The 27784-nt window shown below is 42.7% G+C and overlaps 2 protein-coding genes across 2 annotated transcripts in view; one reads left to right on the forward strand and one right to left on the reverse strand.

Moving 5' to 3' along the window:
- The window catches only part of LOC133421847 (zinc finger protein 239-like), a 156346-nt gene that overhangs the window by 105945 nt on the left and 22617 nt on the right, over nucleotides 1–27784 (forward strand). The gene's annotated exons all lie outside the window — the stretch shown is intronic.
- Nucleotides 16319–27695, reverse strand: LOC133422515 (zinc finger protein 501-like). The gene is made up of 3 exons (XM_061712543.1): nucleotides 27642–27695; nucleotides 27083–27232; nucleotides 16319–17511 (listed from the first exon to the last, which is right to left on the reverse strand). The coding sequence occupies exons 1-3, from the start codon at nucleotides 27693–27695 to the stop codon at nucleotides 16480–16482; spliced, it is 1236 nt and encodes a 411-aa protein (XP_061568527.1). The 3' UTR covers nucleotides 16319–16479.

Raw genomic sequence — 27784 nt, forward strand, 5'->3', positions numbered from 1 at the left:
GCTGTGAAGACAGAAACAAACCAGGAACCTCCCATCTCTCAAAACTCTTCCCAGAGTTGGGGGTAAAGATTATGCTGAGGTCAACATGCCAACACTCATCAGCACTGGAACCCAAGTCAACCTCATTGAGGAGAAAGAAGATGAAGATAAAGGCTTAATGGACAAAAGGGTCCAGGTTTCAGGAGAGGGTGTTGCAAGCACCAAGGAGAATCTCAGCAGGGCCCTTTTTGAGCTGTGCATGGACTGATCCTGAATGGGAAGATAGTGACAATAGTGAAGATGATTAAAGAGGGAAATGGGGATATAAAACTATTGAAAAACTGATGCTCAAGTGCTGGTAGCATTCTGGACTTTTGTTTAATGTTGAACTTGACTCTAATTGTCTATATTATTTGTTTAGTTTTTATTTTATGTTCAATAAATGAAAATAAATATGAATATGTTGTTATTATTATTATTTCATTTAAGACCAGTGTATATGACCGTGGCTACGGCATGACCACCAACAACCAGCCCAGATTTAAAGTCCTGACAGGAGAAATTAGAGCTCAGTTCTCTCACTGAACGACAGAAAGTGGGGGCATAAGATTAAAAGAGGGAAAGAAAGAGAAACTGCAAAACTGTTCAATTGTTAAGATGTGTTTATATTAATTTATTATAAAAATGTGTTCAGACAATTAACAAAGAAAAGGGGAAATTCAAACTGCTGGTAGAGAAATAAAATAAGATAGCATTTGAAAAATAAAATAAAATCTATTTTATTTTTAAGAGAAAAAACTATGTTTAATTCAAGTTACAAATATGTACTTTTTTAATATAACAGGCAAATGCAGATGTTGATACAACTATGAGGCTACTTGAATATATATATTATGATGATTATGATGTTCTGGACCTTCGCTTGAGTAAATTTTCTCTAAATGGACCTCTTAAAGTTTTAGTTGAATACCCCTGCTATACAGTGTTAATATTTAATGGGCCCCGGGCCACTCTGTACTGAAAAAACTGGGCCCCAAGGTCAGAAAGGTTAAGAACCCCTGCTATATGGGGTGCATATAGACTAATGTGGTGTTCATCTGACATGTACATAACATGTAGATATGAAGATATGTGAATGATGTATGCAGATATGAGTATGTATGCATGATTTAAATGTAGCATGAGATATGAGTATGCGGGCATGACTGGTGTGACAGAGATTCATTTAATAAGGTCACTCGCATATCAGAAAATATATTTTCCCTTATTCCATTCCACCCTTTAGATCATTATACTATCGCTGAAAAGAGTAGACTAATCACACTGCAGCAATCACACCAGAATATCTGCAAATGGAAAATCATCAGTCTTCTCCACGGGGGGTTCAACAGGTAACTTCTTATGGTAAACTTTAGTCAGGGACATTTCAATCAAGCAGTGGAAGACAGGAATAGTGACATCATGTATGTTTTCCAATGTCCAAACCAAAAGAATCAACTTAAAGCAAGTTTATTTATACAGCATATTTTAGCATCAAAGCAGTTCAAGGTGCTTTCCAGAATAAAGAAAAAATAGTGGCAGAGTAAAGAAAAGACTTAAACTAGAGTCACAATGTCATTGTCAATATGATACCCTGACCCTGACTTTTGTGGGGGCGGGAGCGCCTGCCCGCGTCGGGCTCTCGTGGACATATTAATTACTACATCTGTCTCTCCGGGCAGGCTGGCCTCTCGCCGGGTGGGGGTTGTTGGCCTGGGGGGCGAGGGCCTCCTGGCTGCATGTCCAGCCCGGGCCGGGTGGTTGGGGTTCGCCTGGGTCTGGGGCCCTCCGTTGTTGGGTTGGGTTCCGGGTTCTTCCTTTTGCACCCTCCCTCCTCCACTATAGATACAGTTCAGGTGATAGGACTATTACACACACATTGCCACAAAGACACACACACACACACACACACACACACACACACACACACACACACACACACACACACACACACACACAGACACACACACACACACACACACACACACACATAGCCACACAAACATATACACACACATAGCCACACAGACAGACAGACAGACACACACACACACACACACACACACACACACACATAGACAATTACATCGGCCCGTTCACCTGCATGCTTGCTCTGTAGTTTTGGGGGTTAGTTAATCGCAGTAGCCTAGCCTAGCTGTGATTGGGTCACGGGACCTGGGACGGTTGCTGCTCGTGTGTCTACCGGCTCCTTGCTTGTTTCATGTCTGTTTTGTTTTTTTGCAGATTTCCAGTGCTCGATGTGCGCCTCATCATATATATAATCATATATATTTTGAATGAATGAATGAATGAATGAAGTTTATTCAGTCATTGCAACACAAAACAACACCAAAAAAACATTGTACACAGCATTAACTTTTCATACAAAACCAAAAAAATGTGTTGAACAATAACTGAAAAGGCATAGGCAGAAGCAAATTGCTTATAAAAGCCTATCCTATAGTACCAACTTTCTATTTTTGGCTACCAACCTCCAGAAAACCAAAAAGGGAATAGAAAAGCAAAGAAACAACAAAAGGCAAAGAAACAATAGAAAAGCAAAGAAACATTAACAGATGGTCAATTGCACTTATAAGCTTCAAAAATAGCTTTAAAAACCATTTTCTTAAATACAACAAAAGAATGACATGTTTTTAAATTTATTTTGGCATCATTCCAGAATTTAACTCCAACGATGGAGACACATCTCCTTTTCATACCTTTTTTAGCCATTTGTACTGTGAAATTACAGACACCTCTAAGATTGTAACGAGTCTCCTGAATTGAAAAGAACCTCTGTATTGGGTCAGGGAGCATTTTGTATTAACAATACACATATATACGCCTTAGGTTCTTACCAGCATGATATTAACCATTAATGTGTGCAGAAAAAAAGCATTTATTTGCCCCTCTAGTGCACACATAAATTACTGCATTTAAATTCAATTATTTGCCTTCTAGTGGACATATTAATTACTGCATTAGAATTACTTATTTGCCCTCTAGTGGTCACGTAAATTACTGCATTTAAATGCATCTAATTGCCCTCTAGTGGACATATTAATTACTACATTGAAATGACATATTTGCCCTCTACTGGAAATATTAGTTACTGCATTTAAATGAACTTATTTGCCCTCTAGTGTAAACATAAATTACTGCATTTAAATTACTTATTTGCCTTCTAGTGTAGACATTAATTCCTGCATTTGAATACTTTTATTTGCCCTCTAGTGGACATATAAGTTACTGCATTAAAAGGCATTTATTTGCCCTTTAGTGGGAATTTAATTACTGCATTTACATGCATTTATTTGCCCTCTAGTGGACATATAAATTACTGCATTTAAATGCATCTAAATGCATTTATTTGCCCTCTAGTGGACATATTAATTACTGCATTAAAATTACTTAGATGTGGTAGGAGCACGAGGTACACAGAGACAGCAGCAGCATTCAATGTCGAGCGGAAACATATACTTTTGGTTATCAAACAAATAGTAAATTGTACAGTAAGTGAAAATTTATTCAACAGAGAGGTTACATAGATATAAATAATCTGGATCAGGAAGAAACCATAGAGTCCCTGCAGGAGTATATGGAAGAAAGTTACAATCGAATTGTAATGGGGAAAAAAGACGCAGCTACCCCGAACGCCTCATCGTCAAAAAGATCCCGGGACGAGAAATCACCTGGAGCCGTCTCCCCCCCAGGTAACACCACTACAGACGCCCTGCTGTCCATCGACGCCCGGCTAAGTGGCTTTGAGAATGATTTCATCCGCAACCACCTGAAGCTTCCCGAAGACATGGCGAATTCCATCATGTTTCACCGCGTCCATCGCCTTGGAGGAAGAAGATCGGAAGCCCAGAGACCCAGACCCATTGTTGCCAAGTTTGAACACTTTAAGCAGAAAGAGCAGGTGAGAAGACAGGGGCCACAGCTGCGCGGATTGCCGTTCTCCGTGAACGACCAGTTCCCCCGGGAGATCCTGGACCGTCGCCGAGTCCTCTTCCCGGTCCGGAGGAGGCTCATTTCGGAGGGATGTCGGGCTGTCATCACCGTGGACCGGCTGTACGTGAACGGGGAGCTTTACCGGAACCCCAACATCACGCCGTGCCTCTTCTGAGAGATAAGTACAATTTGCCTTTTTTTCCTTTCTCTTTCTCTCTCACTAAATGGTGATTAGATCAGATATAGCTTTATAAACATTTGGTAATTAGTTAGAGAGATAGCTTTATAAACACTGGGTGATTAGATCAGATAAAGTTTCATAAACATTTTCGGCACATATTAAGGTATTTATAATTTTTGATCTGCTAGTCTCAATGAGTTACAGTCACACATCGGTGATCGTTTCTTTTTTTTCTTTTCTTTTCCCCCTCTTCTCTATCTCTTTTTCTGTTTTCTTTTTTCTTTTAATTATGGTTAGAATTATTTCCCTCCCCCTCACCCCACCCCAATTGTCACACTCCTTTTTTCCTCTTTCCCTCCATGTCTCACTCTGCTGCACTTTCCGGTTGGTTAATTGGTACAAACATACATTTAGATTAACATGGCACACACACATCCAACTCCTGCAACATTACCATTTACATATAATGTTATTTTCAGTGATTGGATTATGGATAAATTAAAGTTCGTCACCTGGAACGTAAACGGGGCCGGGAACACAGCAAAGAGATTAAAACTTCTTAATCAGATTCAAACTCTGCAGGCAGACATTGTTTTACTACAAGAAACACACTTAGTTAAAGCTTCAGCAGATGCATTGGCCACGCCAGAATTTCCGCACGCTTTCTCCGCCTGTTACAACTCCAGACAAAGAGGGGTAGCAATTCTCATTAATAAAAGAGTAAATTTCACTGTAAAGGACACACACATTGACTCAGAGGGTAGATATTTAATTTTAGTCTTGCAAATTCAAAGCTTGAATTTATGTATTTCTAATGTATATGGTCCAAATGTTGATGACTCCTCGTTTTTTCACTCTTTTTTTCACCTCACTTTCTGCTCACCTAGACAACACAGTGATCATCGGAGGAGACTTCAACATGGTTCTGGACCCTGGAGTGGACAGGCTCAGTAATGCAGGCGGACACAGGAGTTGGCAGTCAGCAAGTATTGTTAAGCAATACATGAATGATCTGGGTCTTTGCGATACATGGCGCTCTTTACACCCAACCCTTAGGAACTACACTTTTTTCTCAGCCGTTCACCACTCATACTCTAGGTTAGATTATTTTCTAGTCAGTAGCTCTCTGATGAGAGATATCTCAGAATCACAAATACACCCAATCAATATTAGCGATCACGCACCTGTTTCTTTCACTCTGGGGAAGAGGGGGAGCGTATCATCCTCCAAAGTTTGGAGATTTAATACATCATTACTCAAAGACCCCAACTTTACTAACTTTTTTAAGAAAGAATGGGATATTTTTTTGCAAATTAACGACCAGCCGGAAATATCAGCAAGCGTTCTATGGGAAGCAGGGAAAGCAGTAATGCGAGGCAAAATAATTTCCTTTTCGTCAAATAAAAAAAGAAAAGACAACTTAAAAACAAAAGAATGAGAAGGTGAAATAAAGACGCTAGAGGAGGCCTTCCAGACTTCTGCAGATGAACGTATCCTTAGCAAAATAAGGAAAACTAAAATAGAATTAAATAAAATAATTGACGCAAAAACGCAGTTTCTAGTACAAAGGCTTCGCCTGGAAAACTTTGCACATGCTAACAGATCGGGAAAATATTTAGCCAATCAATTAAAAATAAACAAAGAAAAAACAACCATAACATCTATTAAGGACCAGTCAGGGGAAGTTACACATGATCCCTGTTTAATAAATTCAATCTTTAGAGACTTTTACTATAAATTATACTCGTCACAAATTGAACCATCTGATCAATCCATTAATGAGTTTCTTGGAGAAATTAACCTGCCAAAGTTACATCAGGAACAGGTTACGAATTTAGATTCACCACTCTCAATAGGAGAACTCCATGAAGCTCTTCAACATATGCCCAATAATAAAGCTCCGGGCCCAGACGGTTTCCCAGCTGAATTTTATAAGGAATTCTGGAGCATATTAGCACCAACATTTTATAAAATGATTCTAAATATTAGGGAAAATAAAAGCTTACCCTTAAATATGAACTCTGCTAATATTAGTCTTTTATTAAAACCGGATAAAGATCCCTTGCTCCCATCGAGCTACCGCCCAATTTCATTAATAAATGTAGACCTTAAAATAATTAGCAAGGCCCTTACTGAACGTCTGAAAAGAGTCACCCCTTCTATTATACATCCGGATCAAACAGGCTTTATTAAAGGTAGACATTCCTCTACTAATATTCGCAGATTATTAAATATTATAGATTATTCCAGTATCAATAAACAGGAAAGTACTATTATATCCTTAGACGCGGAAAAAGCATTTGATAAGGTAAATTGAAAGTTTCTATTGGCAACCTTACATAAATTTGGATTTGGTGAATCTTTCATTGACTGGGTAAAAATATTATACAGCTCTCCCAAGGCACGTGTAAGGACAAATGATCAAATCTCTACAAGTTTTACCTTGCAAAGAGGCACTAGACAGGGTTGCCCTCTATCTCCCTCATTATTTGCAATATTTATCGAACCTTTAGCAGCAGCTATTAGACAAAATCAAAATATTGAAGGTATACAATGCAAAATAGTAGAGCACAAAATAAGTCTTTATGCGGATGACGTACTCCTCTTCCTCCAGAACTCACCATCTTCACTATCACAGACAATCGCACTTATAGAGGGATTTTCATCTCTGTCTGATTATTCTATTAATTGGTCTAAATCCACGTTTTGTGCGTGAACTGCAATTTTAGGAATATATCCAATACTCAATTACAATCAGGGAACATTAGATATTTAGGCATAAACATCTCCCCTAGGCTGTCAGAGTTAATAAAATTAAATTATGTTCAGCTTATAAAGAAAATAGAAGATGATCTTGCTAGATGGAGCTCTCTCCCCATTTCACTCATGGGTAGAATAGCCACCATTAAAATGATGGTTTTACCAAAAGTAAATTATTTTTTCTCAATGATACCATTCAAACCCCCTATTTCCTGGTTTAAATCGCTGGACTCAGGTGTTTCAAAATTTCTGTGGAAAAATAAAACTCCACGCATTAGTTTAAAGACATTGCAGAAATCTAAAGAATATGGAGGTTTAGAGCTACCTAATTTTCAGTATTACTTCCTTGCCAATAAATTACAGTATATTGTAAAATGGTCAAAAGATCATCCTTTAGATAGTCAATGGCTAGACTCAGAGCAAGTGTTTTGCAACGAACTAGAAATCTCAGAGTTACCATTTATTAGTCAAAGTATCAAATGTCATCAATGTTTCAAAAGCATTAATATTAGCACAACTTTATCAGCTTGGTGGGAATTTCTTAAAGTAGCTAAAATTTCACTTTTTCCATGTGACCGTACACCCATATGGAACAACCCAGACATCGTGAAAAATGATAAAAAGATGGTTAACTTCGTTCAATGGAGAGATCAAGGAATACGGTATTTACAGCACGTAATTGTAGGAGGACAGTTTGTACCTTTCAATACACTTATGGTTCAATACGGAGTTAGCAGGAGTAAATTTTTAGAGTATCAACAACTCAAGGCCATAATAAATAAAACATACAAAATTAGACAATTAGACTTACAACTTCCCGCTAAGATAATAGATTTATTAAATCTAAGCAATTTAAAGTTGTTATCAAAACTTTACAGGTTAGTGTCTAAACTGGACGAGTCAGTCTCTCTCCCGATCTCCAAGTGGGAGGCGGATCTCTCTCTGAATACCGACCAGTTTTCTTGGTCACAAATATGCTTAAATACGTTTACTATGACTAAAAACCCAAACTTACAACTTATACAGTATAAAGTTCTTCATAGAATACATTATACTGGACAAAGGATGTTCCAGATGGGCTTTGTCACCTCTAATATCTGTTCACAGTGCACAGAGAACACCCCAGATAATTATATGCATGCTTTATGGTTCTGTACACCGGTACAGAGGTTCTGGAAGGAGATTTGTGAGGATTTATCCACATGGATCGACCACAGAATCCCAGTGTGCCCCACGGTATGTATATTAGGTCACCTGGGAGACACTCAAATAGAACCTAATTGGACACACCGGGTTCTCACTGCTTTATGTATCGCAAAGAAAACCATTCTAGTAAATTGGAAACAAAAATCCAGTTTATGTATTAACCATTTTAGGAATCTTTTATCAGATCATATTAGTAGTGAGATAATGTCTGCCTCCACTGAACAACACTCGGCTGAATTGCACTCTCTGTGGTCCCCGATTATTGGCCTCGTTACCTAGTGGGGGCGGGGGGGTGGTGATCTCGTAGCCCTTGGGGTTGGGGGTCGGCTTGGGCGGTCTGGGGCGCGGGCCTCTGGTGGCCCCTGGGGGGCGGTGGGTGGGGCCGCGGGGTCCTGTCCCTGGCCGGTGGGGGCCTTGGGGGCCTGTGGGGGGGGGTACCTCATGGCGGTGGGGGGGGTGGCTGGGGAGGTCTCGGGCGGGGGGCTGTGGCTTGGGCGTCTCCGGGCCTCCCGGGGGGGGCTGGGCCGTGGACGTGGGGGTCCCACCCGGAGGGCCCGGTCCTGCCTGGGTGGGGGGTGGCTGTCTGCGCTGGGGGGGCATTGCTGCCTTGGTCCTCCGTCGCTGGGCGGGGGCCAAGTGCCCCTGCGGATGTGGGGACTCCGTGACCCTTGGGGTGTCCACCGGGGTGGCCTCGGGGGGGGGTGGGGCCGGGTCCGGGGATCGGGCCTCCCCTGACCGGGGGGTGCACGGGCGGGCGCGGCGGCGGGGTGGCGCCATTCCCAGGTATCTATGTCTTATGTTGTCAGTATGAATGGGAGGATGTTGGACCGTTTCCCCCTCCGTCTGGGGGCTCCGGCGGCTCCGGGGGCGCCCGTGGAGGTACGGTGGGGCCCTGGCCCGGCTCGGAGGGCCGGCCCCCGTCTACTGGATGGCCGGTGGGGGGACGCGGGTGTCTTATCAGGGCCGGCTTTGCTGGTCCTGCCTCCTGGCTTCGGCCTCCGCTCCCCCTCTTGCCCCCCCTACACGATTCATACGCACATAGGCGAAAGGCGGGGGGTCCGGGTCGTGGGGGGCACTGTCCCGCGTGGCCCGGCACTCCCCGCCTCACGGTTTTAATAGCAAACTAGACACTGCACATTCAACACTTTATAAATACACTTGACAAGGACACGTAGTTCGGGAGGGGGGGGGGTCGGTGTCAATCGATACTTGGCCCTCCCTCCTCCCTGTTTTTATGGCATTAATCACATGCACTCAACACAAGGGGCGGGAGGGGGTCCCACATCACCCGCGTTCCCTCACCGGCCTGGGACAGGTGGGTCGGGTTACCCGGGCCTGGCGGGGCCCGCCGTGCAGCCTGGGGTGCCTTCTGGCGGTGCTGGACCCCCCCGGGGAGGGGGAAACGGTGCGTGATTGTATGTCTGTGTCGGTGAGAATGCGGTATGGAAGGGTCCTGCCATGGAGGATTTGAGCCTCCATTGGCAGGACATCAAAAACTTAATAATTTATCAATATTATATTATACAAAGATGGTTATTATTATTATTAGTATTATTATTATTATTAGTATTATTATTATTATTATTATGTATAGTATATTATATTATTATTAGTATAGGTATCGGATAGGTGAATGGATGAATGAATGGGATGCCTGGGTCTGGGGCCCTCCGTTGTCGGGCCTGCGCGGGTGTCGCCTTGTTGGGGGGTTCCCTCTCTCCGGGCCCGTCTCCGGTCCCCCCTGCTGCCTCTACGGCGGGGCGCCCCTCTGGTCTTGGAGGGCCACTTTCGTGGGGGACGGGTGCGCCTGCCCGCGTCGGCGGCCGGGGCGGCTCTGTCTCTCCGGGCAGGCTGGCCCCCTGCCGGGTGGGGGTCGTTGGCCTGAAGGGTGAGGGCCTCCTGGCCGCGTGTCCGGCCCGGACCGGGTGGCCGGGGATTGGCCGGGTCGCGGTCCGCCGCCGCGGGATCCCTGGCTGCTTCTTTCCGCGCGGTGGGGGCCCCGCCCGCGGGCCCCCTCGGCCGCCGCCGGGTGGGGGGGGGGGGGGCCTCGCAGGCGGTGGGTTGCCTCCCTCCTACTTCTCCCCTCTGTGGGGTTGCCGGTGGCCTGGGTTCCGGGCTCTTCCTTGTCGGCCTCTGGTCTCGCGGGTGGCGGGGTTGCTCCCCCGCCTCCCCCACTATAGATACACTTCAGGTGGAGCTTTGTTTGGTTTATTACACACACACACACACACACACACACACACACACACACACACACACACACACACACACACACACACACACACACACATAGTCATTTAGTCACATGCACACACACACACACACACACACACACACACACACACACACACACACACACACACACACACGCATGATCATATACATACACACACACACACACACATAGACATACACACTGGCTTGTTCACCTGCATGCTGGCTCTCTAGTTTTTGGGTTTAGGTAGCGGTAGCGATAGCTTAGCTCAGACTGCGATCAGATCTCAAGATTTAGGTCGATTGCTGTTCGTGTTTTGGTTGGCTCCGTGCCGGTTTCGTGCTTTGTTTGTGGTTTTTTGTTGCAGATTTCCAGTGCTTGACGTGTGTCTCCGTGTGTTCCTGCTTCCTGGATTGGCAGTGGATGTCGTCACCCCCCCCCCCCCCCCCCCCGCCCCAAAAAAAAAACAAAAAACAAAAAACAAAAAACACTGGGTTAGTATGTGTATATTTATGTATGTGTACGCATATGTGTGCGTATATATATGTATATATTAAATATAGTAATAATGCACATATATACACTTTTGGTTTCTACCGTCATGGTATCAATCAATAATATGTGTGCAGACAAGGTTAAAAAAAAAAAAAAAAAAAAAAAAAAATTACTTATTTGCCCTCTAGTGTACATATATGTTACTGCATTTAAATGCATTTATTTTCCCTCTAGCGGACATATTAATTACTGCATTTAAATGCATTTATTTGCCCTCTAGTGGACATATTAATTACTGCATTAAAATAACTTATTTTTCCTCTAGTGGACGTATAAATTAATGCATCAAAATGACTTATTTGCCCTCTAGTGGACACATTAATTACTGCATTAAAAATGACTTATTCGCCCTTAAGTGGACAAATAAATTACTGCATTTAAGTGCATTTATTTGCCCTCTAGTGGACATATTAATTACTGCATTAAAAATACTTATTTGCCCTCTAGTGGACATATAAGTTATTGCATTAGAAGGACTTATTTTCCCTCTAGTTTGAGACATGATTTACTGCATTTAAATGCATTTATTTTCCCTCTAGTTGACATATTAATTACTGCATTAAAATGACTTATTTTTCCTCTAGTGGACATCATAATTTCTGCTTTAAAATGACTTATTTGCCCTCTAGTGGACATAATAATTTCTGCATTAAAATGACTTATTTGCCCTCTAGTGGACATATAAGTTACTGCATTAAAATGACTTATTTGCCCTCAAGTGGACACATAAATTACTCCATTTAAATGCATTTCTTTGCCCTCTAGTGGATACCTTAATTACTGCATTAAAATGACTTATTCATCCTCTAGTGCAGTGATTCTTAACCATAGGGCCGCGGCCCACACTTGGGCCGCGAGCGCCATCTAGTGGGCCGCCAAAAAAATTCAGTTTTGTACGTGTGGGCCGCGAGGGCCGCGGGACTGCATAGCAACTCCCAACCAAATGAGGAGAAGAAGACACTCAGCTAGCTGTACGTGTAATAGTAAGAAAAATGGTGTGTATTTACAGAGAAAATCCTTCATTTTGCACGGAGTAGGTTTAGATCCGCCAGGATCAGGGATCGATTAATTGGGTCTGCGCCCAGAGCGAGCGAGCGCGGCGTGATCATTTATCCCGACGCGTCCCCGCGGCCGGGGACGTCGGCTGAGGCTGCCGCTCGGGCGGTGGGCTCCGTCGTTACTGCTGAAAGATGGTAGATGTAGATGCGTGGGCTGTCGTGTCTGCTGGACTGGACTGTTCGGGCTTTCAAAAAAGCATCGGAAAGTAACTGCTGCAGCGCGACCAGAGAGCTGCGGTGCGGGCTGTGCCCGTCGCAGCTGATCAGGCTCCGATGAACCCGACACACTGAGTCCTGACAACTTATTAATGTAAATAACTTAAAGTAAAATCAAACTAAGTTTTGTCCTCGCTGTATTTTTAAATATGCAACCCGGAATGGACAAATTCATCCTGTTCAGTCTTCCCACTGGGACAAAACCAGTGTCTCATACGTTCAGAGACCGTGGCGTTCAAAGTGCGAAAGTGAAACGCCACTGAAACAAAACACAAAGTTTTTCATCAAACATATCCACTCAAGTCTGAACTGAAGTCACAGAAAAATAAACTGACCATCTTAAAACATCCTGCCCATGTCTGGGTCCAGATACAGCTGTGAAGCAGCTTTCTCCACAGTGAACATAATTAAAACTAAATATCGTTTCAGGCTCAACAATGAACACCTCCACATGCATATGAGAACCTGACACCATCCAGCCCAGATTTAAAGTCCTGACAGGAGAAGTTAGAGCTCAGTTCTCTCACTGAACAACAGAAAGTGGGGGCATAAGATTATAAGAGGGGAAGAAAGAAAAACTGCAAAACTGTTAAATTGTTAAGATGTGTTTATATTAATTTAGTATAAAAATGTGTTGAGACAATTAACAAAGAAAAGGGGAAATTCAAACTGCTGGTAGAGAAATAAAATAAGATAGCATTTGAAAAATAAAATGAAATCTACTTTATTTTTAAGAGAAAAAAATATGTTTAATTCAAGTTAAACATGTTAATTGGCAAATATGTACTTTTTTAATATAACAGTCAGATGCAGATGTTGATACAACTATGAGGCTACTTGAATATATACACACACACACACACACACACACACATATATATATATATATATATATATATATATATTATGATGTTCTGGACCTTCGCTTGAGTAAATTTTCTCTAAATGGACCTCTTAAAGTTTTAGTTGAATACCCCTGCTATACAGTGTTTATATTTAATGGGCCCCGGGCCACTCTGTACTGAAAAAATTGGGCCCCAAGGTCAGAAAGGTTAAGAACCCCTGCTGTAGTGGACACATAAATTGCTGCATTTAAATGAATTTATTTGCCCTCTAGTTGTCATATTAATTACTGCATTCAAATTATTTATTTTCCCTCTAGTGGACATATAAATTACTGCATTTAAATGCATTTATTTGCCCTCTAGTGGACATATAAATTACTGCATTTAAATGCATTTATTTGCCCTCTAGTGGACACGTTACTTACTGCATTAGAATGACTTATTTGCCCTTTAGTGGACATATTAATTACTGCATTAGAATGACTTATTTGCCCTTTAGTGGACATATTAATTACTGCATTAGAATGACTTATTTGCCCTTTAGTGGACATAAAAGTTACTACATTTAAATGCATTTTTGCCCTCTAGTGGACATATAAGTTACTGCATTAAAATTACTTATTTGCCCTCTAGTGGACTTATAAATTACTGCATTTAAATGCATTTATTTGCCCTCTAGTGGACACATAAATTACTGCATTAAAATGACTTATTTGCTCTCTAGTCGACAGATTAATTGCTGCATTTAAATGCGTTTATTAGCCCTCTAGTGGACATATACATTACTGCATTTTAATGTATTTACTTGCCCTCTAGTGGACATATTAATTACTGCATTTAAATGCATTCATTTGCCCTCTAGTGGACACATTAATTACTGCATTAAAATGACTCATTTGCCCTCTAGTGGACATATACATTACTGCATTTAAATGCATGTATTTGCCCTCTAGTGGACATATATTTTACTGCATTTAAATGCATTTATCTTCCCTCTCAAGCTGGCAGAGGCAGCCCAGCATTTGCGCAGCAGCACCTCCCTGCTCCAGTAAGAGCTGGAGATGTTCACTCCATAGACTTATACACTTAGATGCCGCATTCGGGCCCGTCACGCACGTCAACACGGCTGCCAACTTGGGCCAGGGTTTCTGACAAGCAGTTGGACCAGTCAGATCGGTTTTCGTGCCCGAATGTGCGTCTGACACCAAAATGCTAGACGTTTGTGCCACATATGGATGTTATTGTTAAAGAAACACAGAAACCAAGAAACAGGAAATAAAATTTCACAAGTAAGAAGTTGTTTCATACTATTTAACTGTTATGAACGTGTTCAATGTGATGTATCTATGAAACTAACGTAAATGAAACTAGCTCATGTTAGGATAAGAAAAACAAAATGTGTTTTTGTTAGAAAAACATCAGTACCCGGGTGCGCGGGTCCTGGCGGGGCTCGCCGTGTAGCCTGGGGGGCTACCTGACGGTGTTCGACCCCCCGGGGAGGGAAATGGTGCTGGACCCCCAGGGGAGGGGGAAACGTTGCTGGACCCCCCGGGGAGGGGGAAACGGTGCTGGACCCCCCGGGGAGGCGGAAACGGTGCTGGACCCCCCGGGGAGAGAAACAGTGCTGGACCCCCCCGGGGAGGGGGAAATGGTGCTGGCCCCCCCCGGGGAGAAAAACGGTGCTGGACCCCCCCAGGGAGGGGGAAACGGTGCTGGACCCCCCGAGGAGAGAAACAGTGCTGGACCCCCCCGGGGAGAGAAACGGTGCTTGACCCCCCCCGGGGAGGGAAACGGTTTCTGGACCCCCCGGGGAGGGGGAAACAGTGCTGGACCCCCCGGGGAGAGAAACTGTGCTGGACCCCCCCAGGGAGGGGGAAACAGTGCTGGACCCCCCCGGGGAGGGAAACGTGCTGGACCCCCCGAGGAGGGAAACGTGCTGGACCCCCCGGGGAGGGGGAAACGGTGCTGGACCCCCCCGGGGAGGGAAACGTGGTGAACCCCCCGGGGAGGGGGAAACGGTGCTGGACCCCGCGGGGAGAGAAACTGTGCTGGACCCCCCCGGGGAGAGAAATGGTGCTAAGTCTTTTCTTTATTCTGCCACTATTTTATTCATATTTTTATTCTGTAAAGCACCTTGAACTGCTTTGATGCTAAAATATGCTGTATAAATAAACTTGCCTTAAGTTGATTCTTTTGGTTTGGACAATGGAAAACATACATGATGTCACTACTCCTGTCTTCCACTGCTTGATTGAAATGTCCCTGACTAAAGTTTACCATAAGAAGTTACCTGTTGAACCCCCCCGTGGAGAAGACTGATGATTTTCCATTTGCAGATATTCTGGTGTGATTGCTGCAGTGTGATTAGTCTATTCTTTTGAGCGATAGTATAATGATCGAAAGGGTGGAATGGAATAAGGGAAAATATATTTTCTGATATGCGTATGACCTTATTAAATGATTCTCTGTCACACTACAGTCATGCCCACATACTCATATCTCATGCTATATTTAAATTGTGCATACATATTCATATCTGCATACATCATTCACATATCTTCATATCTACATGTTATGTACATGTCAAATGAACACCACATTAGTCTATATGCACCCCATATAGTGTAGTGATCTGATATTTTTAGATGATAATCATACAGAAACTAACCAACATCAAACTTCACACGGGGTCTTTGAAGAAATCCAGATCAGCAGAATAACGAGAGGACACATGTGGCCGCATCATGCAGTAAAAAATACACCAAAAAACAGCTTTTTTTAAAAATCTTTCTTCAAAGTCAAAGCAGAGCAAAACATATAGGGCTTCATCGGAAGCTCTGATTACATTTACCATTAAGTTTACCGTTAGCATAGCAACTTAAAACATACTGTATGCCAATAACGCTTTTTTCTAAATTTGGTTCCTTTTCAGAATGTGACACGGTAGTCACTGAAATCAAATGCTTAAGTGTCTGCTCAGTTGCTTTTGACTCAATATTAAAATGTAGTGTTAAATAAAGGGAATTGTTCAACAGAATGAGGGCAGTACAACACAGACTTCACTTATCTAGTGTGAATCAGCTGAACAAAATACAGATGTCATGGTGTCATTTTGGAATTATTGCAGGTCCAGAGGAAATTTAAATCCAGCATGAATAGTACATATGGTGATAAAAAGCACATAAAAAATGCACTACTGTGTGACTCTTTTCTAATATTCTGACACTGATGTCTTGTTGTGAGTTTGCAGTGAGCAGGAAACTGAAATCCAGCAGGCAAACAAAGAACTTTTTTTATTTAAATGTAACGATACATAAACTAGTGAAAAATCTCATTTAAACACATTTTTCAGGTGAAACTGAAAACAAAAGTCCTGATTTCGTTTTTCCTCAGAACATAACATGTCTAAATTGGTACCTTTAACTGAACACTCCAAGTAAAAGCTGCCCCGCACTGATCACGGACAATTTTTTATCCAGTGTGAATACCCTGATGACTCCTTAGATTACCTGACCTGGTAAAAGCTGCCCCACACTGATCACATCTGTAAGGCTTATCCCCAGTGTGACTACGCTGATGACTCCTTAGATTACTTGACTTGGTAAAAGCTGCCCTACACTGATCACATCTGTAAGGCTTAAATCCAGTGTGAATACGCTGATGACACCTTAGATCACCTGACAAGGTGAAAGCTGCCCCACACTGATCACATTTGTACGGCTTTTCTCCAGTGTGAATAAGCTGATGACGCCTTAGACTACCTTGTTTGGTAAAAGCAGCCTCACACTGATCACATCTGTAAGGCTTATCCCCAGTGTGAATACGCTGATGGCTCCTTAGATGACCTGACATGGTAAAAGCTGCCCCACACTGGTCACATCTGTAAGGCTTTTCTCCAGTGTGAATACGCTGATGGCTCCTTAGATGACCTGACTTGGTAAAAGCTGCCCCACACTGATCACATCTGTAAGGCTTTTCTCCAGTGTGAATACGCTGATGACTCCTTAGATTACTTGACTTGGTAAAAGCTGCCCCACACTGATCACATCTGTAAGGCTTAAATCCAGTGTGAATACGCTGATGACACCTTAGATTACCTTGTTCGGTAAAAGCTGCCCCACACCGATCACATCTGTAAGGCTTCTCTCCAGTGTGAATACGCTGATGACGCCTTAGATTACCTTGTTGGGTAAAAGCTGCCTCACACTGATCACATTTGTATGGCTTATCCCCAGTGTGAATACGTTGATGACTCTTTAGGTGACCTTGTTGGGAAAAAGCTGCCACACACTGATCACATTTGTACGGCTGTTCTCCAGTGTGAATACGCTCATGACGCCTTAGATGACCTTGTTCGGTAAAAGATGTCCCACACTTATCACAGGTGTGCAGCTTCTTTTCAGTATGAATCATCTTTTGGACCTTCAGACCTGGTGAAGGGGTGAGGACTTTATCCCTCCTATCACAGCAGTAACTTGTGTTTCCCTCTTTGGCTTCATGTTTCTGTAAGGAAAGAGAAAAAGACTTAGATCCTGTTGTTGGCTGACCTGACAAATCCTTTTTCAGTTCAAGTCAAGTGCTGTCTGTCATGTTCGCAGTGAAACAATGAATAGTTTTATGTCTGAGTGCTATGTTAAGCATGTTCTGTTATCAATGGCTCTTGACAGCCAGAAATATTCACATAAAACATTTCAATATGTCAAAACAAATGTGTGAAGGGCTAAAGCTACCCACCCTCAGAACAAAATCATAATTTTTTTATAGAAATTCCTTGATGACTGGTGGTGTGTTTAATGCATTCTGTACAATTATTATTTTGTTCAATGTGGATGGATTATATACAAAACAAATATAACTGCCGGCATTCAAGGCTGTTCGTGGATCATTGTAGAGGTGACTGGGAGATTGGACTCTTGAATTTAGGATATTGTAGGAGACCGGTTCAATTATGATTACAATTACTGATATTACTTATTGGTTGTTTGTGTTGTATTAATTTTTTTGTTTTTTTGTCTTTTTCCTTTCTTTTCTTTCTTTTCTTTTCTTTTCTTTTACTTTTATTTAATTTTATTTAATTTTTATAGGTTATATATGCTATGATATTGTGAGGAAGGGACAGGACTCCATTACCATTTTAATTTATTATAAATATCTCATAACTATCATTTTTGTTCATCGTTCCTGTAGTTTCTTGTGCCGGCCCCCCTTTTTTTTCTTTTGTGCATGTTTGCAGGCCGGAGCCTCGGAGCTGCGTTCTGGCCTGCGGTCCCGCCCCCCCCCCCCCATCCCCGGTCATCCCATTGCTGCTTCCACCTGCCTATGTGGATGTCTGCTGTTTGCTGCTGACGCCCCCACCCTCTGGTCATCCCGCTGCTGCTTCCGCCTGCCTGCGTCCCCCCCCCTGGTCATCCCGCTGCTGCTTCCGCCTTTCTGCGTCCCCCCTCCTCTGGTCATCCCGCTGCTGCCTCCACATGACTGCTGTGTGCTGCTGACGTCCGCGACTCCCCCACTCTGGCCTTCGGCAGGAGGGCCCCCCTTATGAGCCTGGTCCTGCTCAAGGTTTCTTCCCTCCTAAAGGGGAGTTTTTCCTTGCCACTGTTTGGCTTAAGGCTTTTCTCCCACTATGGGAGTTTTTACCTGCCATTGTTTATGTAATAATTGCTCGGGGGTTTATGTTTATATTTATGTTTATGTTCATGTTCTGGTTCTCTGGAAAGCGTCTAGAGACAACATCTGTTGTATTAGACGCTATATAAATAAAATTGAATTGAACTAAATAAGCGTTCTGCTTCCTCCTGTTCCCTCTCGAACAAATTGTTTTGCTGTGTGTTTTTTTTTGAATGAGACTGTTAAATTGTTTTGCTTTTTTTATATTTTGATGCTTTTAATTTGATTGGGTTTTGTTGTGTTTGAGACAAAGCCAATAAAATTAAAAAAAATAAATAAATACAAACTCAAAATGTCATCAGTCAGCACTTCTTCTGCCCTGACCTTGTGTGTGCGGTACACAGTGTGGACAGCGAGCTAAACATAAAGACCCAATAAAGACCCTGACGCAACAAGGATAATTTAGGTATCTATATTAAGTACTTTAGTGAAACTGCAACAGAAACAGCAACACAGAAACAACCATAAATGTCAGTCACAGTAATTACATTAGATAGATTAGTCCACAAGTGCCTAAAAAAAATCCCCAAGAACTTCAGGTGCACTCTATGACAACTGTGATGTCCTCAATAAAAGAAAACTGTCATAAGAAATACAGGTTGAGTTGATCTACAGTTGAACCGTGGAAATCATGCAAACATAAACTAATGGGTTTCTAAAGCTTACACCACCAGGCCCAGGAGGAGCCTCACCAGGCCCAGCAGCAGCACAACACCATGGCAAGGTGAGCAGCAGCAGCAGCAACTCAACCACCAGGCCAGGCCCAGGCCATAGCAGGAGCTCAACCACCAGGCCAGGCCCCAGCTCCAAGGCCCCAAAGCCAAAGCCAGCTTAGCCACCAGGCCCCAACACTAACTCAGCTACCAGCTCATCCACCACCTGACTGATACCATCCCATCCACCAGGCCAGGCTAGGCCAAAGCCCTGTCTGCAGCAACTGTAGCTGCAACCCATCCACCAGCCGACACTGCAGACAAATCAACAAAATGCCACCTAAAGCAAACAAACAAAGCAATGCGATCTCGGACGAGGAGGTGGAGGAGATTAAGAAAGCTTTGAACTTCATGTCTGGGGAAATCGCGACTGTCACTAAACAACAAAAACTGATAATAGATTTGATGGGAGAAATAAAAGAACTGAAGAGACAAAATGCTGAGAAGGACAGAAGGATGGCCATACTAGAGTGTCGGGTGGCGGAGCTGGAGCAGTATTCCCGCATTAATGATGTGATCATCAGCGGGTTGGAGACAAAGCCCCGGTCATACGCTTGTGCGTTGACACGGGACAACACCGGTGAAACCAGCGAGGCAGACTTGGAGTCCGTCGAGCAACAGGTAACGGCATTTTTCAACAACAAAGGCATCCCCGTCAGCAAAACGGACATCGAGGCATGCCACCTGCTTCCTCGGAGAAACAAGAACGACAAACCGGCCATAATAATTAGATTCACCAATAGAAAACAAAGAAACGCCGTACTTGGACAAAGAAGGAAGCTGACAGGATCCAACGTCTATGTGAATGAACATCTTACCAAGAAAAATGCAGACATTGCCAGGCAGGCACGCTTTCTAAGAAAGCAAAAAAAAAATCCAGTCAACATGGACCAGAAACTGTAAGGTGTTCATCAGACTGAACGGATCACCGGAGGAAGCCAAAGTGTTGGCCATCAGGGAAATGGATGAACTGGACAAATACCAGTGACGCTAACAAATCTAAGGTAATCTCCGACATAAATCATGTGAGAACTCATTACACTTAAACATGGACATAGACATTGATCCGGACAATAATTTTTTCAACCTCTTAAACAACAAATGTGGCTACTACACTGATGAGCTATTCAATAGTGATGTGGATTTACAACAGAAAATGTCAATTATTAATTTCAACAGCAGGAGCTTATATGCTGTAACGGGCTGGTCTAAGGGGTGCCAGTCAGAGTCACGTCTGACAAATAAAAATAACTTTCAACTCAAAAATAAACAGACCTTCAACCCGTACAACAATGTGATAGTGCTCCAAAATAACCAACATACAATAAATAAACAATTATTCAGACAAGACACAACACAAGTTTCCGTTTGTTTCTTTGTATTTCAGTCCATTCCATATAATCCCGGAATTCCGGTCATTCCACTCCCGATCCCCGACTGTGTATTCCAGTATACAAAAATTAGATCCGGTCCGGGTTTTACCGCGGATCCCCACCCTACGGGCAACCAGGAAACAGTGTCAGGTAAACACACCACATGGTGAAATGATTTTAAAGACAAAATAAAACAAGACACTGTACCTCCCGTCAGCAAAGTCTGGTCAGTCTGGGGGACAAAGCAGTCATGGAGCTAGGAACTCTATGGATTCAGTAAGGCTTATTTTTACCAATGGTTATAATTGAAAGATGCTCGTAACTGCTAGATGCTCAGGAGGTTCTTACCGTGGGCTTCAATGCACAATGGCTTTAAGGACAAGGACTTCCCGTAGCAGGTAAGATCAATCAATATTAGTTGTGTCAACACTAGTTGTGTCTTTGGCTGTGTTTTACCGCAGGTCTGACAAGAGTGGATGGGTGTGTTTTGAAGTAATTTGCAGGGGTGTTGGCGTGTGCTCATTGGTTGCAGGAGAGGGGCGTGAACGGCTGGATTATTTAATGACGTCAGATCAGCTGGGTCGCTACAATGCTAATTATCAAAACATAAAATAATTTCTAAGTCAATTCAAGAAACCATTCCAAGTCATAGCAATATCTGAAACCTGGCTTGACTCTGTAGGAGCGGATTTCGAGTTGGAAGGATATGAATTAAATTACATCAACAGGAGGAACAAAAAAGGAGGCGGCGTTGCTCTGTACGTAAGCAACAGTCTCAACTATAAGGTTATGGGGAACATGACAACTACTATTGATGACTTGATGGAATGTATTACTGTAGATATTTGCATAGAAAAACAAAAAAATGTAATTGTTAGTTGTGTATACAGAGCTCCAGCATCCAATATTGAAACTTTTAAAAACTGTATGGAAGAAATGTATACCAAAACACACCTGAAGACTATGTTCATCTGTGGAGATTTTAATATAGATTTACTTAATCCTAACAAACATAAAATGACAGAAGAATTCACCAATGCAATGTATAGTATGAGATTAAATCCACTGATCACCAGACCAAGCAGAATAACGACACACTGCGCCACCCTAATTGATAATATATTTACAAATCATATGGAAAGCAGCTTAGTGAGTGGGCTGCTAATAAATGACATCAGTGATCATCTTCCTGTTTTTGTGATCCATGACAGTGACTGTCTGAAGTGATAAGGAGGACTGCGAATCCAAATATAGAAGACTAAAAACAGATGAATCATTGAACGCATTCAGAACTGAATTATTATCACAAAACTGGAATACTGTTTATGGAAAAGAAACTGTTGACACAGCCTATGAAACATTTCTAGAAATTTTTAAGTCACTATATGATAAAAATTGTCCAATTATACAGTGCAACAGCAGAAAAAAACACACAGACAAGCCATGGATCACAAAAGGACTGCATAATGCCTGTAAAAAAATTATTTTCTATATAGACAATTTATAAAATATAGGATTATCGAAGCAGAAAACAAATATAAGAGATACAAAAACATACTAACCAATATTATGAGGATATGCAAGAAGGAATATTATACCAAATTATTAGAGACCAATAGGAATAATATTAAAAGGATTTGGAATATATTAAACAGTGTTATTAGAAATAGCTCCACCAATACCAATTATCCTGATTATTTTACAGACAATGACAGAATAGGGAATGATATGAATGAAGTAGTTGATGGGTTCAATGACTTTTTTGTAAACGTGGGACCACAGCTGGCCGGAAAAATAAATGTCACACAGGCAAGGAAGGGGGAGGTAGTTGATAGTCATGTTGTAAGGAATCAAAGCTCAATCTATCTGAAACCAGTAGAAACAACTGAAATCATAAATATAGCTAATAACTGCAAAAATAAATCATCCACTGATTTGAATGGAATTGATATGACAGTAGTTAAGAAAGTCATTCATGGTATTGCAAACCCTCTAACTTACATTTGTAATTTATCATTAAAATGAAAACTGCAAAAGTCATTCCATTATACAAAGCTGGGGACAAACATCAGTTCACAAATTATATGCCTGTATCTCTACTCTGCCAGTTCTCTAAAATACTGGAAAAGCTGTTTATCCAAAGGTTAGATGATTTCATTGAAAAGCATAATTTATTAACGGACAGTCGGTACGGATTTAGAGGAAACAGATCAACTTCAATGGCAATAATGGAATTGACTGAAGAAATTATCAATAGTTTAGATAACAGGAAGTATGCAGTAGGAATATTCTTAGACTTAAAGAAGGCATTTGATACCATCAACCATGATATATTAATTAATAAACTAGAAAAGCTTGGTATAAGAGGGGTGGTGCTGAGGTGGGTGAAAAGTTACATTGAAAACCGACAGCAGTTTGTGCAGATGGGCGATCATAAGTCAACTCTTTTGGACATTACCTGTGGGGTCCCACAGGGGTCAGTGTTAGGACCTAAACTATTTATATTATACATTAATGACATATGTAAAGCATCAGCAATATTTAAGTTTGTTTTATTCGCAGATGATACAAATATCATTTGTTCTGGGGAAGATCTACAGCAGCTTTTGGAGTTGGTCAGAGCAGAAATAAAAAAATTAAAACACTGGTTTGATGTTAACAAATTATGTTTTAACCTTAAAAGGAGCCGTCTGTAAGAAATGGCCAAAACTGGTACTGCAGTCACTTTCAAAATATTGTTGAGCGGCGTGTACCCTCCCCCTCCTCCCCCCGAACAGAGGTTGCCAGGTAGGCTGCAGAATGCAGCAGGAACGTAGGCTGCCATGGCTGCGATAATTAGAGCCGAGCTGGCAACCCGGATGCCGAAACAATACTGACTTGGTGATTGGGAGATAGGTGGAGGGTGGAGCTTCAGAAACAATACTGACTTGGTGATTGGGAGATAGGTGGAGGGGGGAGCTTCAGAAACAATACTGACTTGGTGATTGGGAGATAGGTGGAGGGTGGAGCTTCAGAAACAATACTGACTTGGTGATTGGGAGATAGGTGGAGGGTGGAGCTTCAGAAACAATACTGACTTGGTGATTGGGAGATAGGTGGAGGGTGGAGCTTCAGAAACAATACTGACTTGGTGATTGGGAGATAGGTGGAGGGTGGAGCTTCAGAAACAATACTGACTTGGTGATTGGGAGATAGGTGGAGGGTGGAGCTTGAGGCCAAAACAAAAAATGACAACATAAACATCAGTTGAGGGCTGCAACTCCTCTTTTTAAACTGGAATATCCTGGCTTGAGATTAGACCCTCCAGGAATCCGCGATTCCGTGATCGCGGAATTTTTCGCGGATTTCACGGCTGTCCGTGGATTTACAGACCTTCCGTGGATTTCAATGTCTGGTGCAGAAAAATCTCTTTTACTGGGGTTAATATTGCATATGTCCGCGCTGAATATGCGAATTATGCGGAGCTCGCTTGATTTCACCGCATCATCGCCGACATTTTCGCATAAAGTTTGGAAAAAGGGGGGAGTGTTGTCAGTGACATGTCGGGACACCCGGTCGCGACGTGCGGGGCCCGCCCGGGGACCTCCGCACCCCCCTCGCAGAAACCGCCATCCCCCAAACAGCAGCTCTCACCCGCGGGGGTGAGAGGAAAAAGAGAGCCCGCTTGCGTGGTGGGCGCGGCTGCCGGTGGACTCAGGATCCGTGCTGACCGCGCACCACTGCACCTGCGAGGGCCGGCGGAGGCGGAGCTCCCATCCACTTGGGGGATAGTGGCGGCGGACGCGTGGGGTGACGGAGCTGTCTCGTCCCCCTCGTCGCGCCGGTGCGCCCGGCAATCATCCGAGCACCAAGCCGCGGGCTGGAGGGAGAGAGGCGGCCGGCCCCCGGGCTGCCACCGCCCCTCCTCTCCTCTCCACCCGCGCTCTCCTTTTTTTTTCCTCCTTCGACCTCAGATCAGACGACCCGCTGAATTTAAGAGGGAAGAGCTCCGCCGAATCCGCAACTTCCTGCATATTTCGCATATTTTGCAACTTTCCGCATATTCCGCAATTTCACCGCATAAAAGCACATAAAAAACCCGCACATTTAATCGCATAATCAATGATTTTAGCCCGCGGAATCAATGATTTTAGTCCGCGGAATCAAGGATTTTTGCCCGCGTTTTTCTGGAGGGTCTAGCTGTTGTCAGTGACATAAGTATTTGAAATGAACATGATTTTTAAATGTCTGTTGACAAATCGGGGTCATTTTATGATTTGTTTTATTATTGCTCTTACATACAGTTCCTTTAAGAAAACTAAATTTATGTTGTTTGGAAATCGCACAATCCCAATTGATACTGTGCAAATAACGATCAATAATGTACCTATTGAAAGGGTGTATGAAAATAAATTTCTGGGAGTGATACTGAATTACAAAATCTGCTGGAAACCCCATATAAATCACATAAGAACAAAACTGGCAAAGAGTGTAGCAATATTGGGGAGAACAAGATACATGCTGGATTATAAATCATTGCACATTCTGTATTCATCACTAGTATTATCATATCTGGATTATTGTGTAGAGGTTTGGGGCAACACATATATAAGCAATTTACAACCGCTATTCAGACTGCAAAAAAAAGCAATCAGGATATTTCACAATGTGGGTTTTAAGGATCACACAAACACACTGTTTTTAAAGTCGCATGTGTTGAAATTCTGGGACATTGTCAAACTAAAAAGTCTACAAATCATATTCAAAGCGAGAACTGATTCACTTCCAGGCAATTTACAGAAAATGTTTTGTGACAGGGAGAGGGGTTATAATTTAAGAGGAAAATATAATTTCAAACAACAATGTGTTGATTCTAAAAGGAAAAGCATGTGTATCTCAGTTGTTGGAGTGGATTTATGGAATGGGTTGGGTGGTGGGTTGAAGCAATGTAGCAATCAATTTAAAAAACGGTACAAAAAGGAAGTTGTGGGAAGTTATTTGATTGAGGAGGAGTTATGTTAAGGCAATATGGTGTTTGTTAGCTGGTTAGGTGTAAAGGCTCAACCAATGGGAAAATCTGTACCCTATTAGGTAATTGCAGCTATTTATTATTAATATTTATGTTTAATTTATGATAGAGGTAACAAAGGGGCAGGGTTAAATACGTTTTACTTCTACCTGCTCCTTTTCGGACACTGTTTTTTTTCCCCCCCTGTTTGTATTACGTTTTTGTTGTTGTTGCTTTTTTTTCTGTATGTTTTGAATTTGTTTTAAAATCTTATATTTTTTTATGTGTTAAATAAACAATTCAATCAATCAATCAATCAATCAATCAATCAATCAATCAATCAATGTTTTAATAGCAGAAAAAAAGACTGCATTTCCCACGTACTGTGCGCGTCGCCGCGCACCCTATGCCGTAGGCTCTGCGTTGGTGTAACGCGGAACCATAAATCAGCCTTTAGTGTGCGCTCTGCGCTGTTCTGAACACAAAGAAGTGTTCATTTTGCCTCCGCCGAGACACAACTTTTGCGGTTTGCGTTCATTGTTGTGTCTAAAAATGATGCGCAGTGCCTGCCCAATCAGAAACGGTACAGATATTTTGGGATTTTTTTTATGTATATAAAAAAAAATTTAATAATAAAAAAAATAAAGGATCCCCATAACCTTTGATCGGGTGGGCAGGACGCACGTTTGGGTGGACACAGCCCACCCCTGCCCCAAAACCGGCCTCGAGTTCCAGTAACAGAGGTCCGACGTGAGGATTATGATCGTATAGTGTGAACAGACGGAGGATTATGAACGTATAGTGTGAGCAGACGGAGCATCCGAGCATCAGGTCGTACAGTGTGAGACCATAAATCGTGGGCTGTGAACTTTTGAACTCAGCGATCTAGTCGTGCAGTTTGAGATGGGGCTGAATCAAACCATTTTAAATATCGCACAGTGTATGCCCAGCTTAAATTAAGTCTATACATTGCTCGTTATTATTTATTCTAATTGAATAATTCCTCTCCTTTTCTATGCTCCATTATGTGAATTTAAATGCTTAATTTATTTTGTTATTCATATGCACCTTTTAATTCTTAGAGCGCCTTGTTTTTTTGTTTTTTGTATTCCTTACAAGAATCTCCATTTTTTATTTTTATTTTCCTTTCTTTTCATATTGCATTTAAATTGATATTTGTCCATTATCCTCTTTGAGAGTTTGTATATTTTCAATAAAGTTTTGTTACAAAAAGAAAAGAAAGAAAAAGCTACTGACAATGAACTAAAGTGTTTGGATGATCAGCAGCAACAGAAAGAGCGAGGAGGAGCGGGAACGTGGACCTGAACACTGACCTGCAGACCAGCGGAGGAAGAGTCCGCTTTGGTCCTGCTGCTGGACTCCTGGTCCTGGTTCTGACCCCGGTCCTGGATCTGGTCCTGGATCTGGTCCTGGATCTGGTCCTGGTCCTGGATCTGGTCCTGGACCTGGTCCTGGATCTGGTCCTGGTCCTGGTCCTGGATCTGGATCTGGTCCTGGATCTGGTCCTGGACCTGATCCTGGATCTGGTCCTGGATCTGGTCCTGGATCTGGTCCTGGATCTGGTCCTGGTTCTGGTCCTGGATCTGGTCCTGGTCCTGGATCTGGTCCTGGATCTGGTCCTGGATCTGGTTCTGGTCCTGGTTCTGGTCCTGGTTCTGGTCCTGGTTCTGGTCCTGGTCCTGGTCCTGGATCTGGTCCTGGTTCTGGTTCCGGTCCATCTCCTCCAAACTCGTGTCCACCACTCGAGTGTTTCCTGCTGGTAAATGTAGATTGTCGTCCCGGAGACTAGAATGTTGTATTTAGAGGGAAATGTTCTCCCCCCGACAGCGCTGGATTCACTCTAGTGTCTAATAGAGTCCAACACAAACTCACCTCTTGGTAGCGACATTCATTTGTCAGAGAACCTCCCGCGGGGCTACTGCGCATGCTCCTGACTACTGTGGCATGCTGGGAAATGTGGTTTCCGTGTCACATTCGTCTAGCAACGCGCATCCTATTGGAGCAGCGGGATCACA

The sequence above is a fragment of the Cololabis saira genome, chromosome 21 (genome assembly GCF_033807715.1).
Source record: "Cololabis saira isolate AMF1-May2022 chromosome 21, fColSai1.1, whole genome shotgun sequence".
In the NCBI taxonomy this organism is placed as follows: domain Eukaryota; kingdom Metazoa; phylum Chordata; class Actinopteri; order Beloniformes; family Belonidae; genus Cololabis; species Cololabis saira.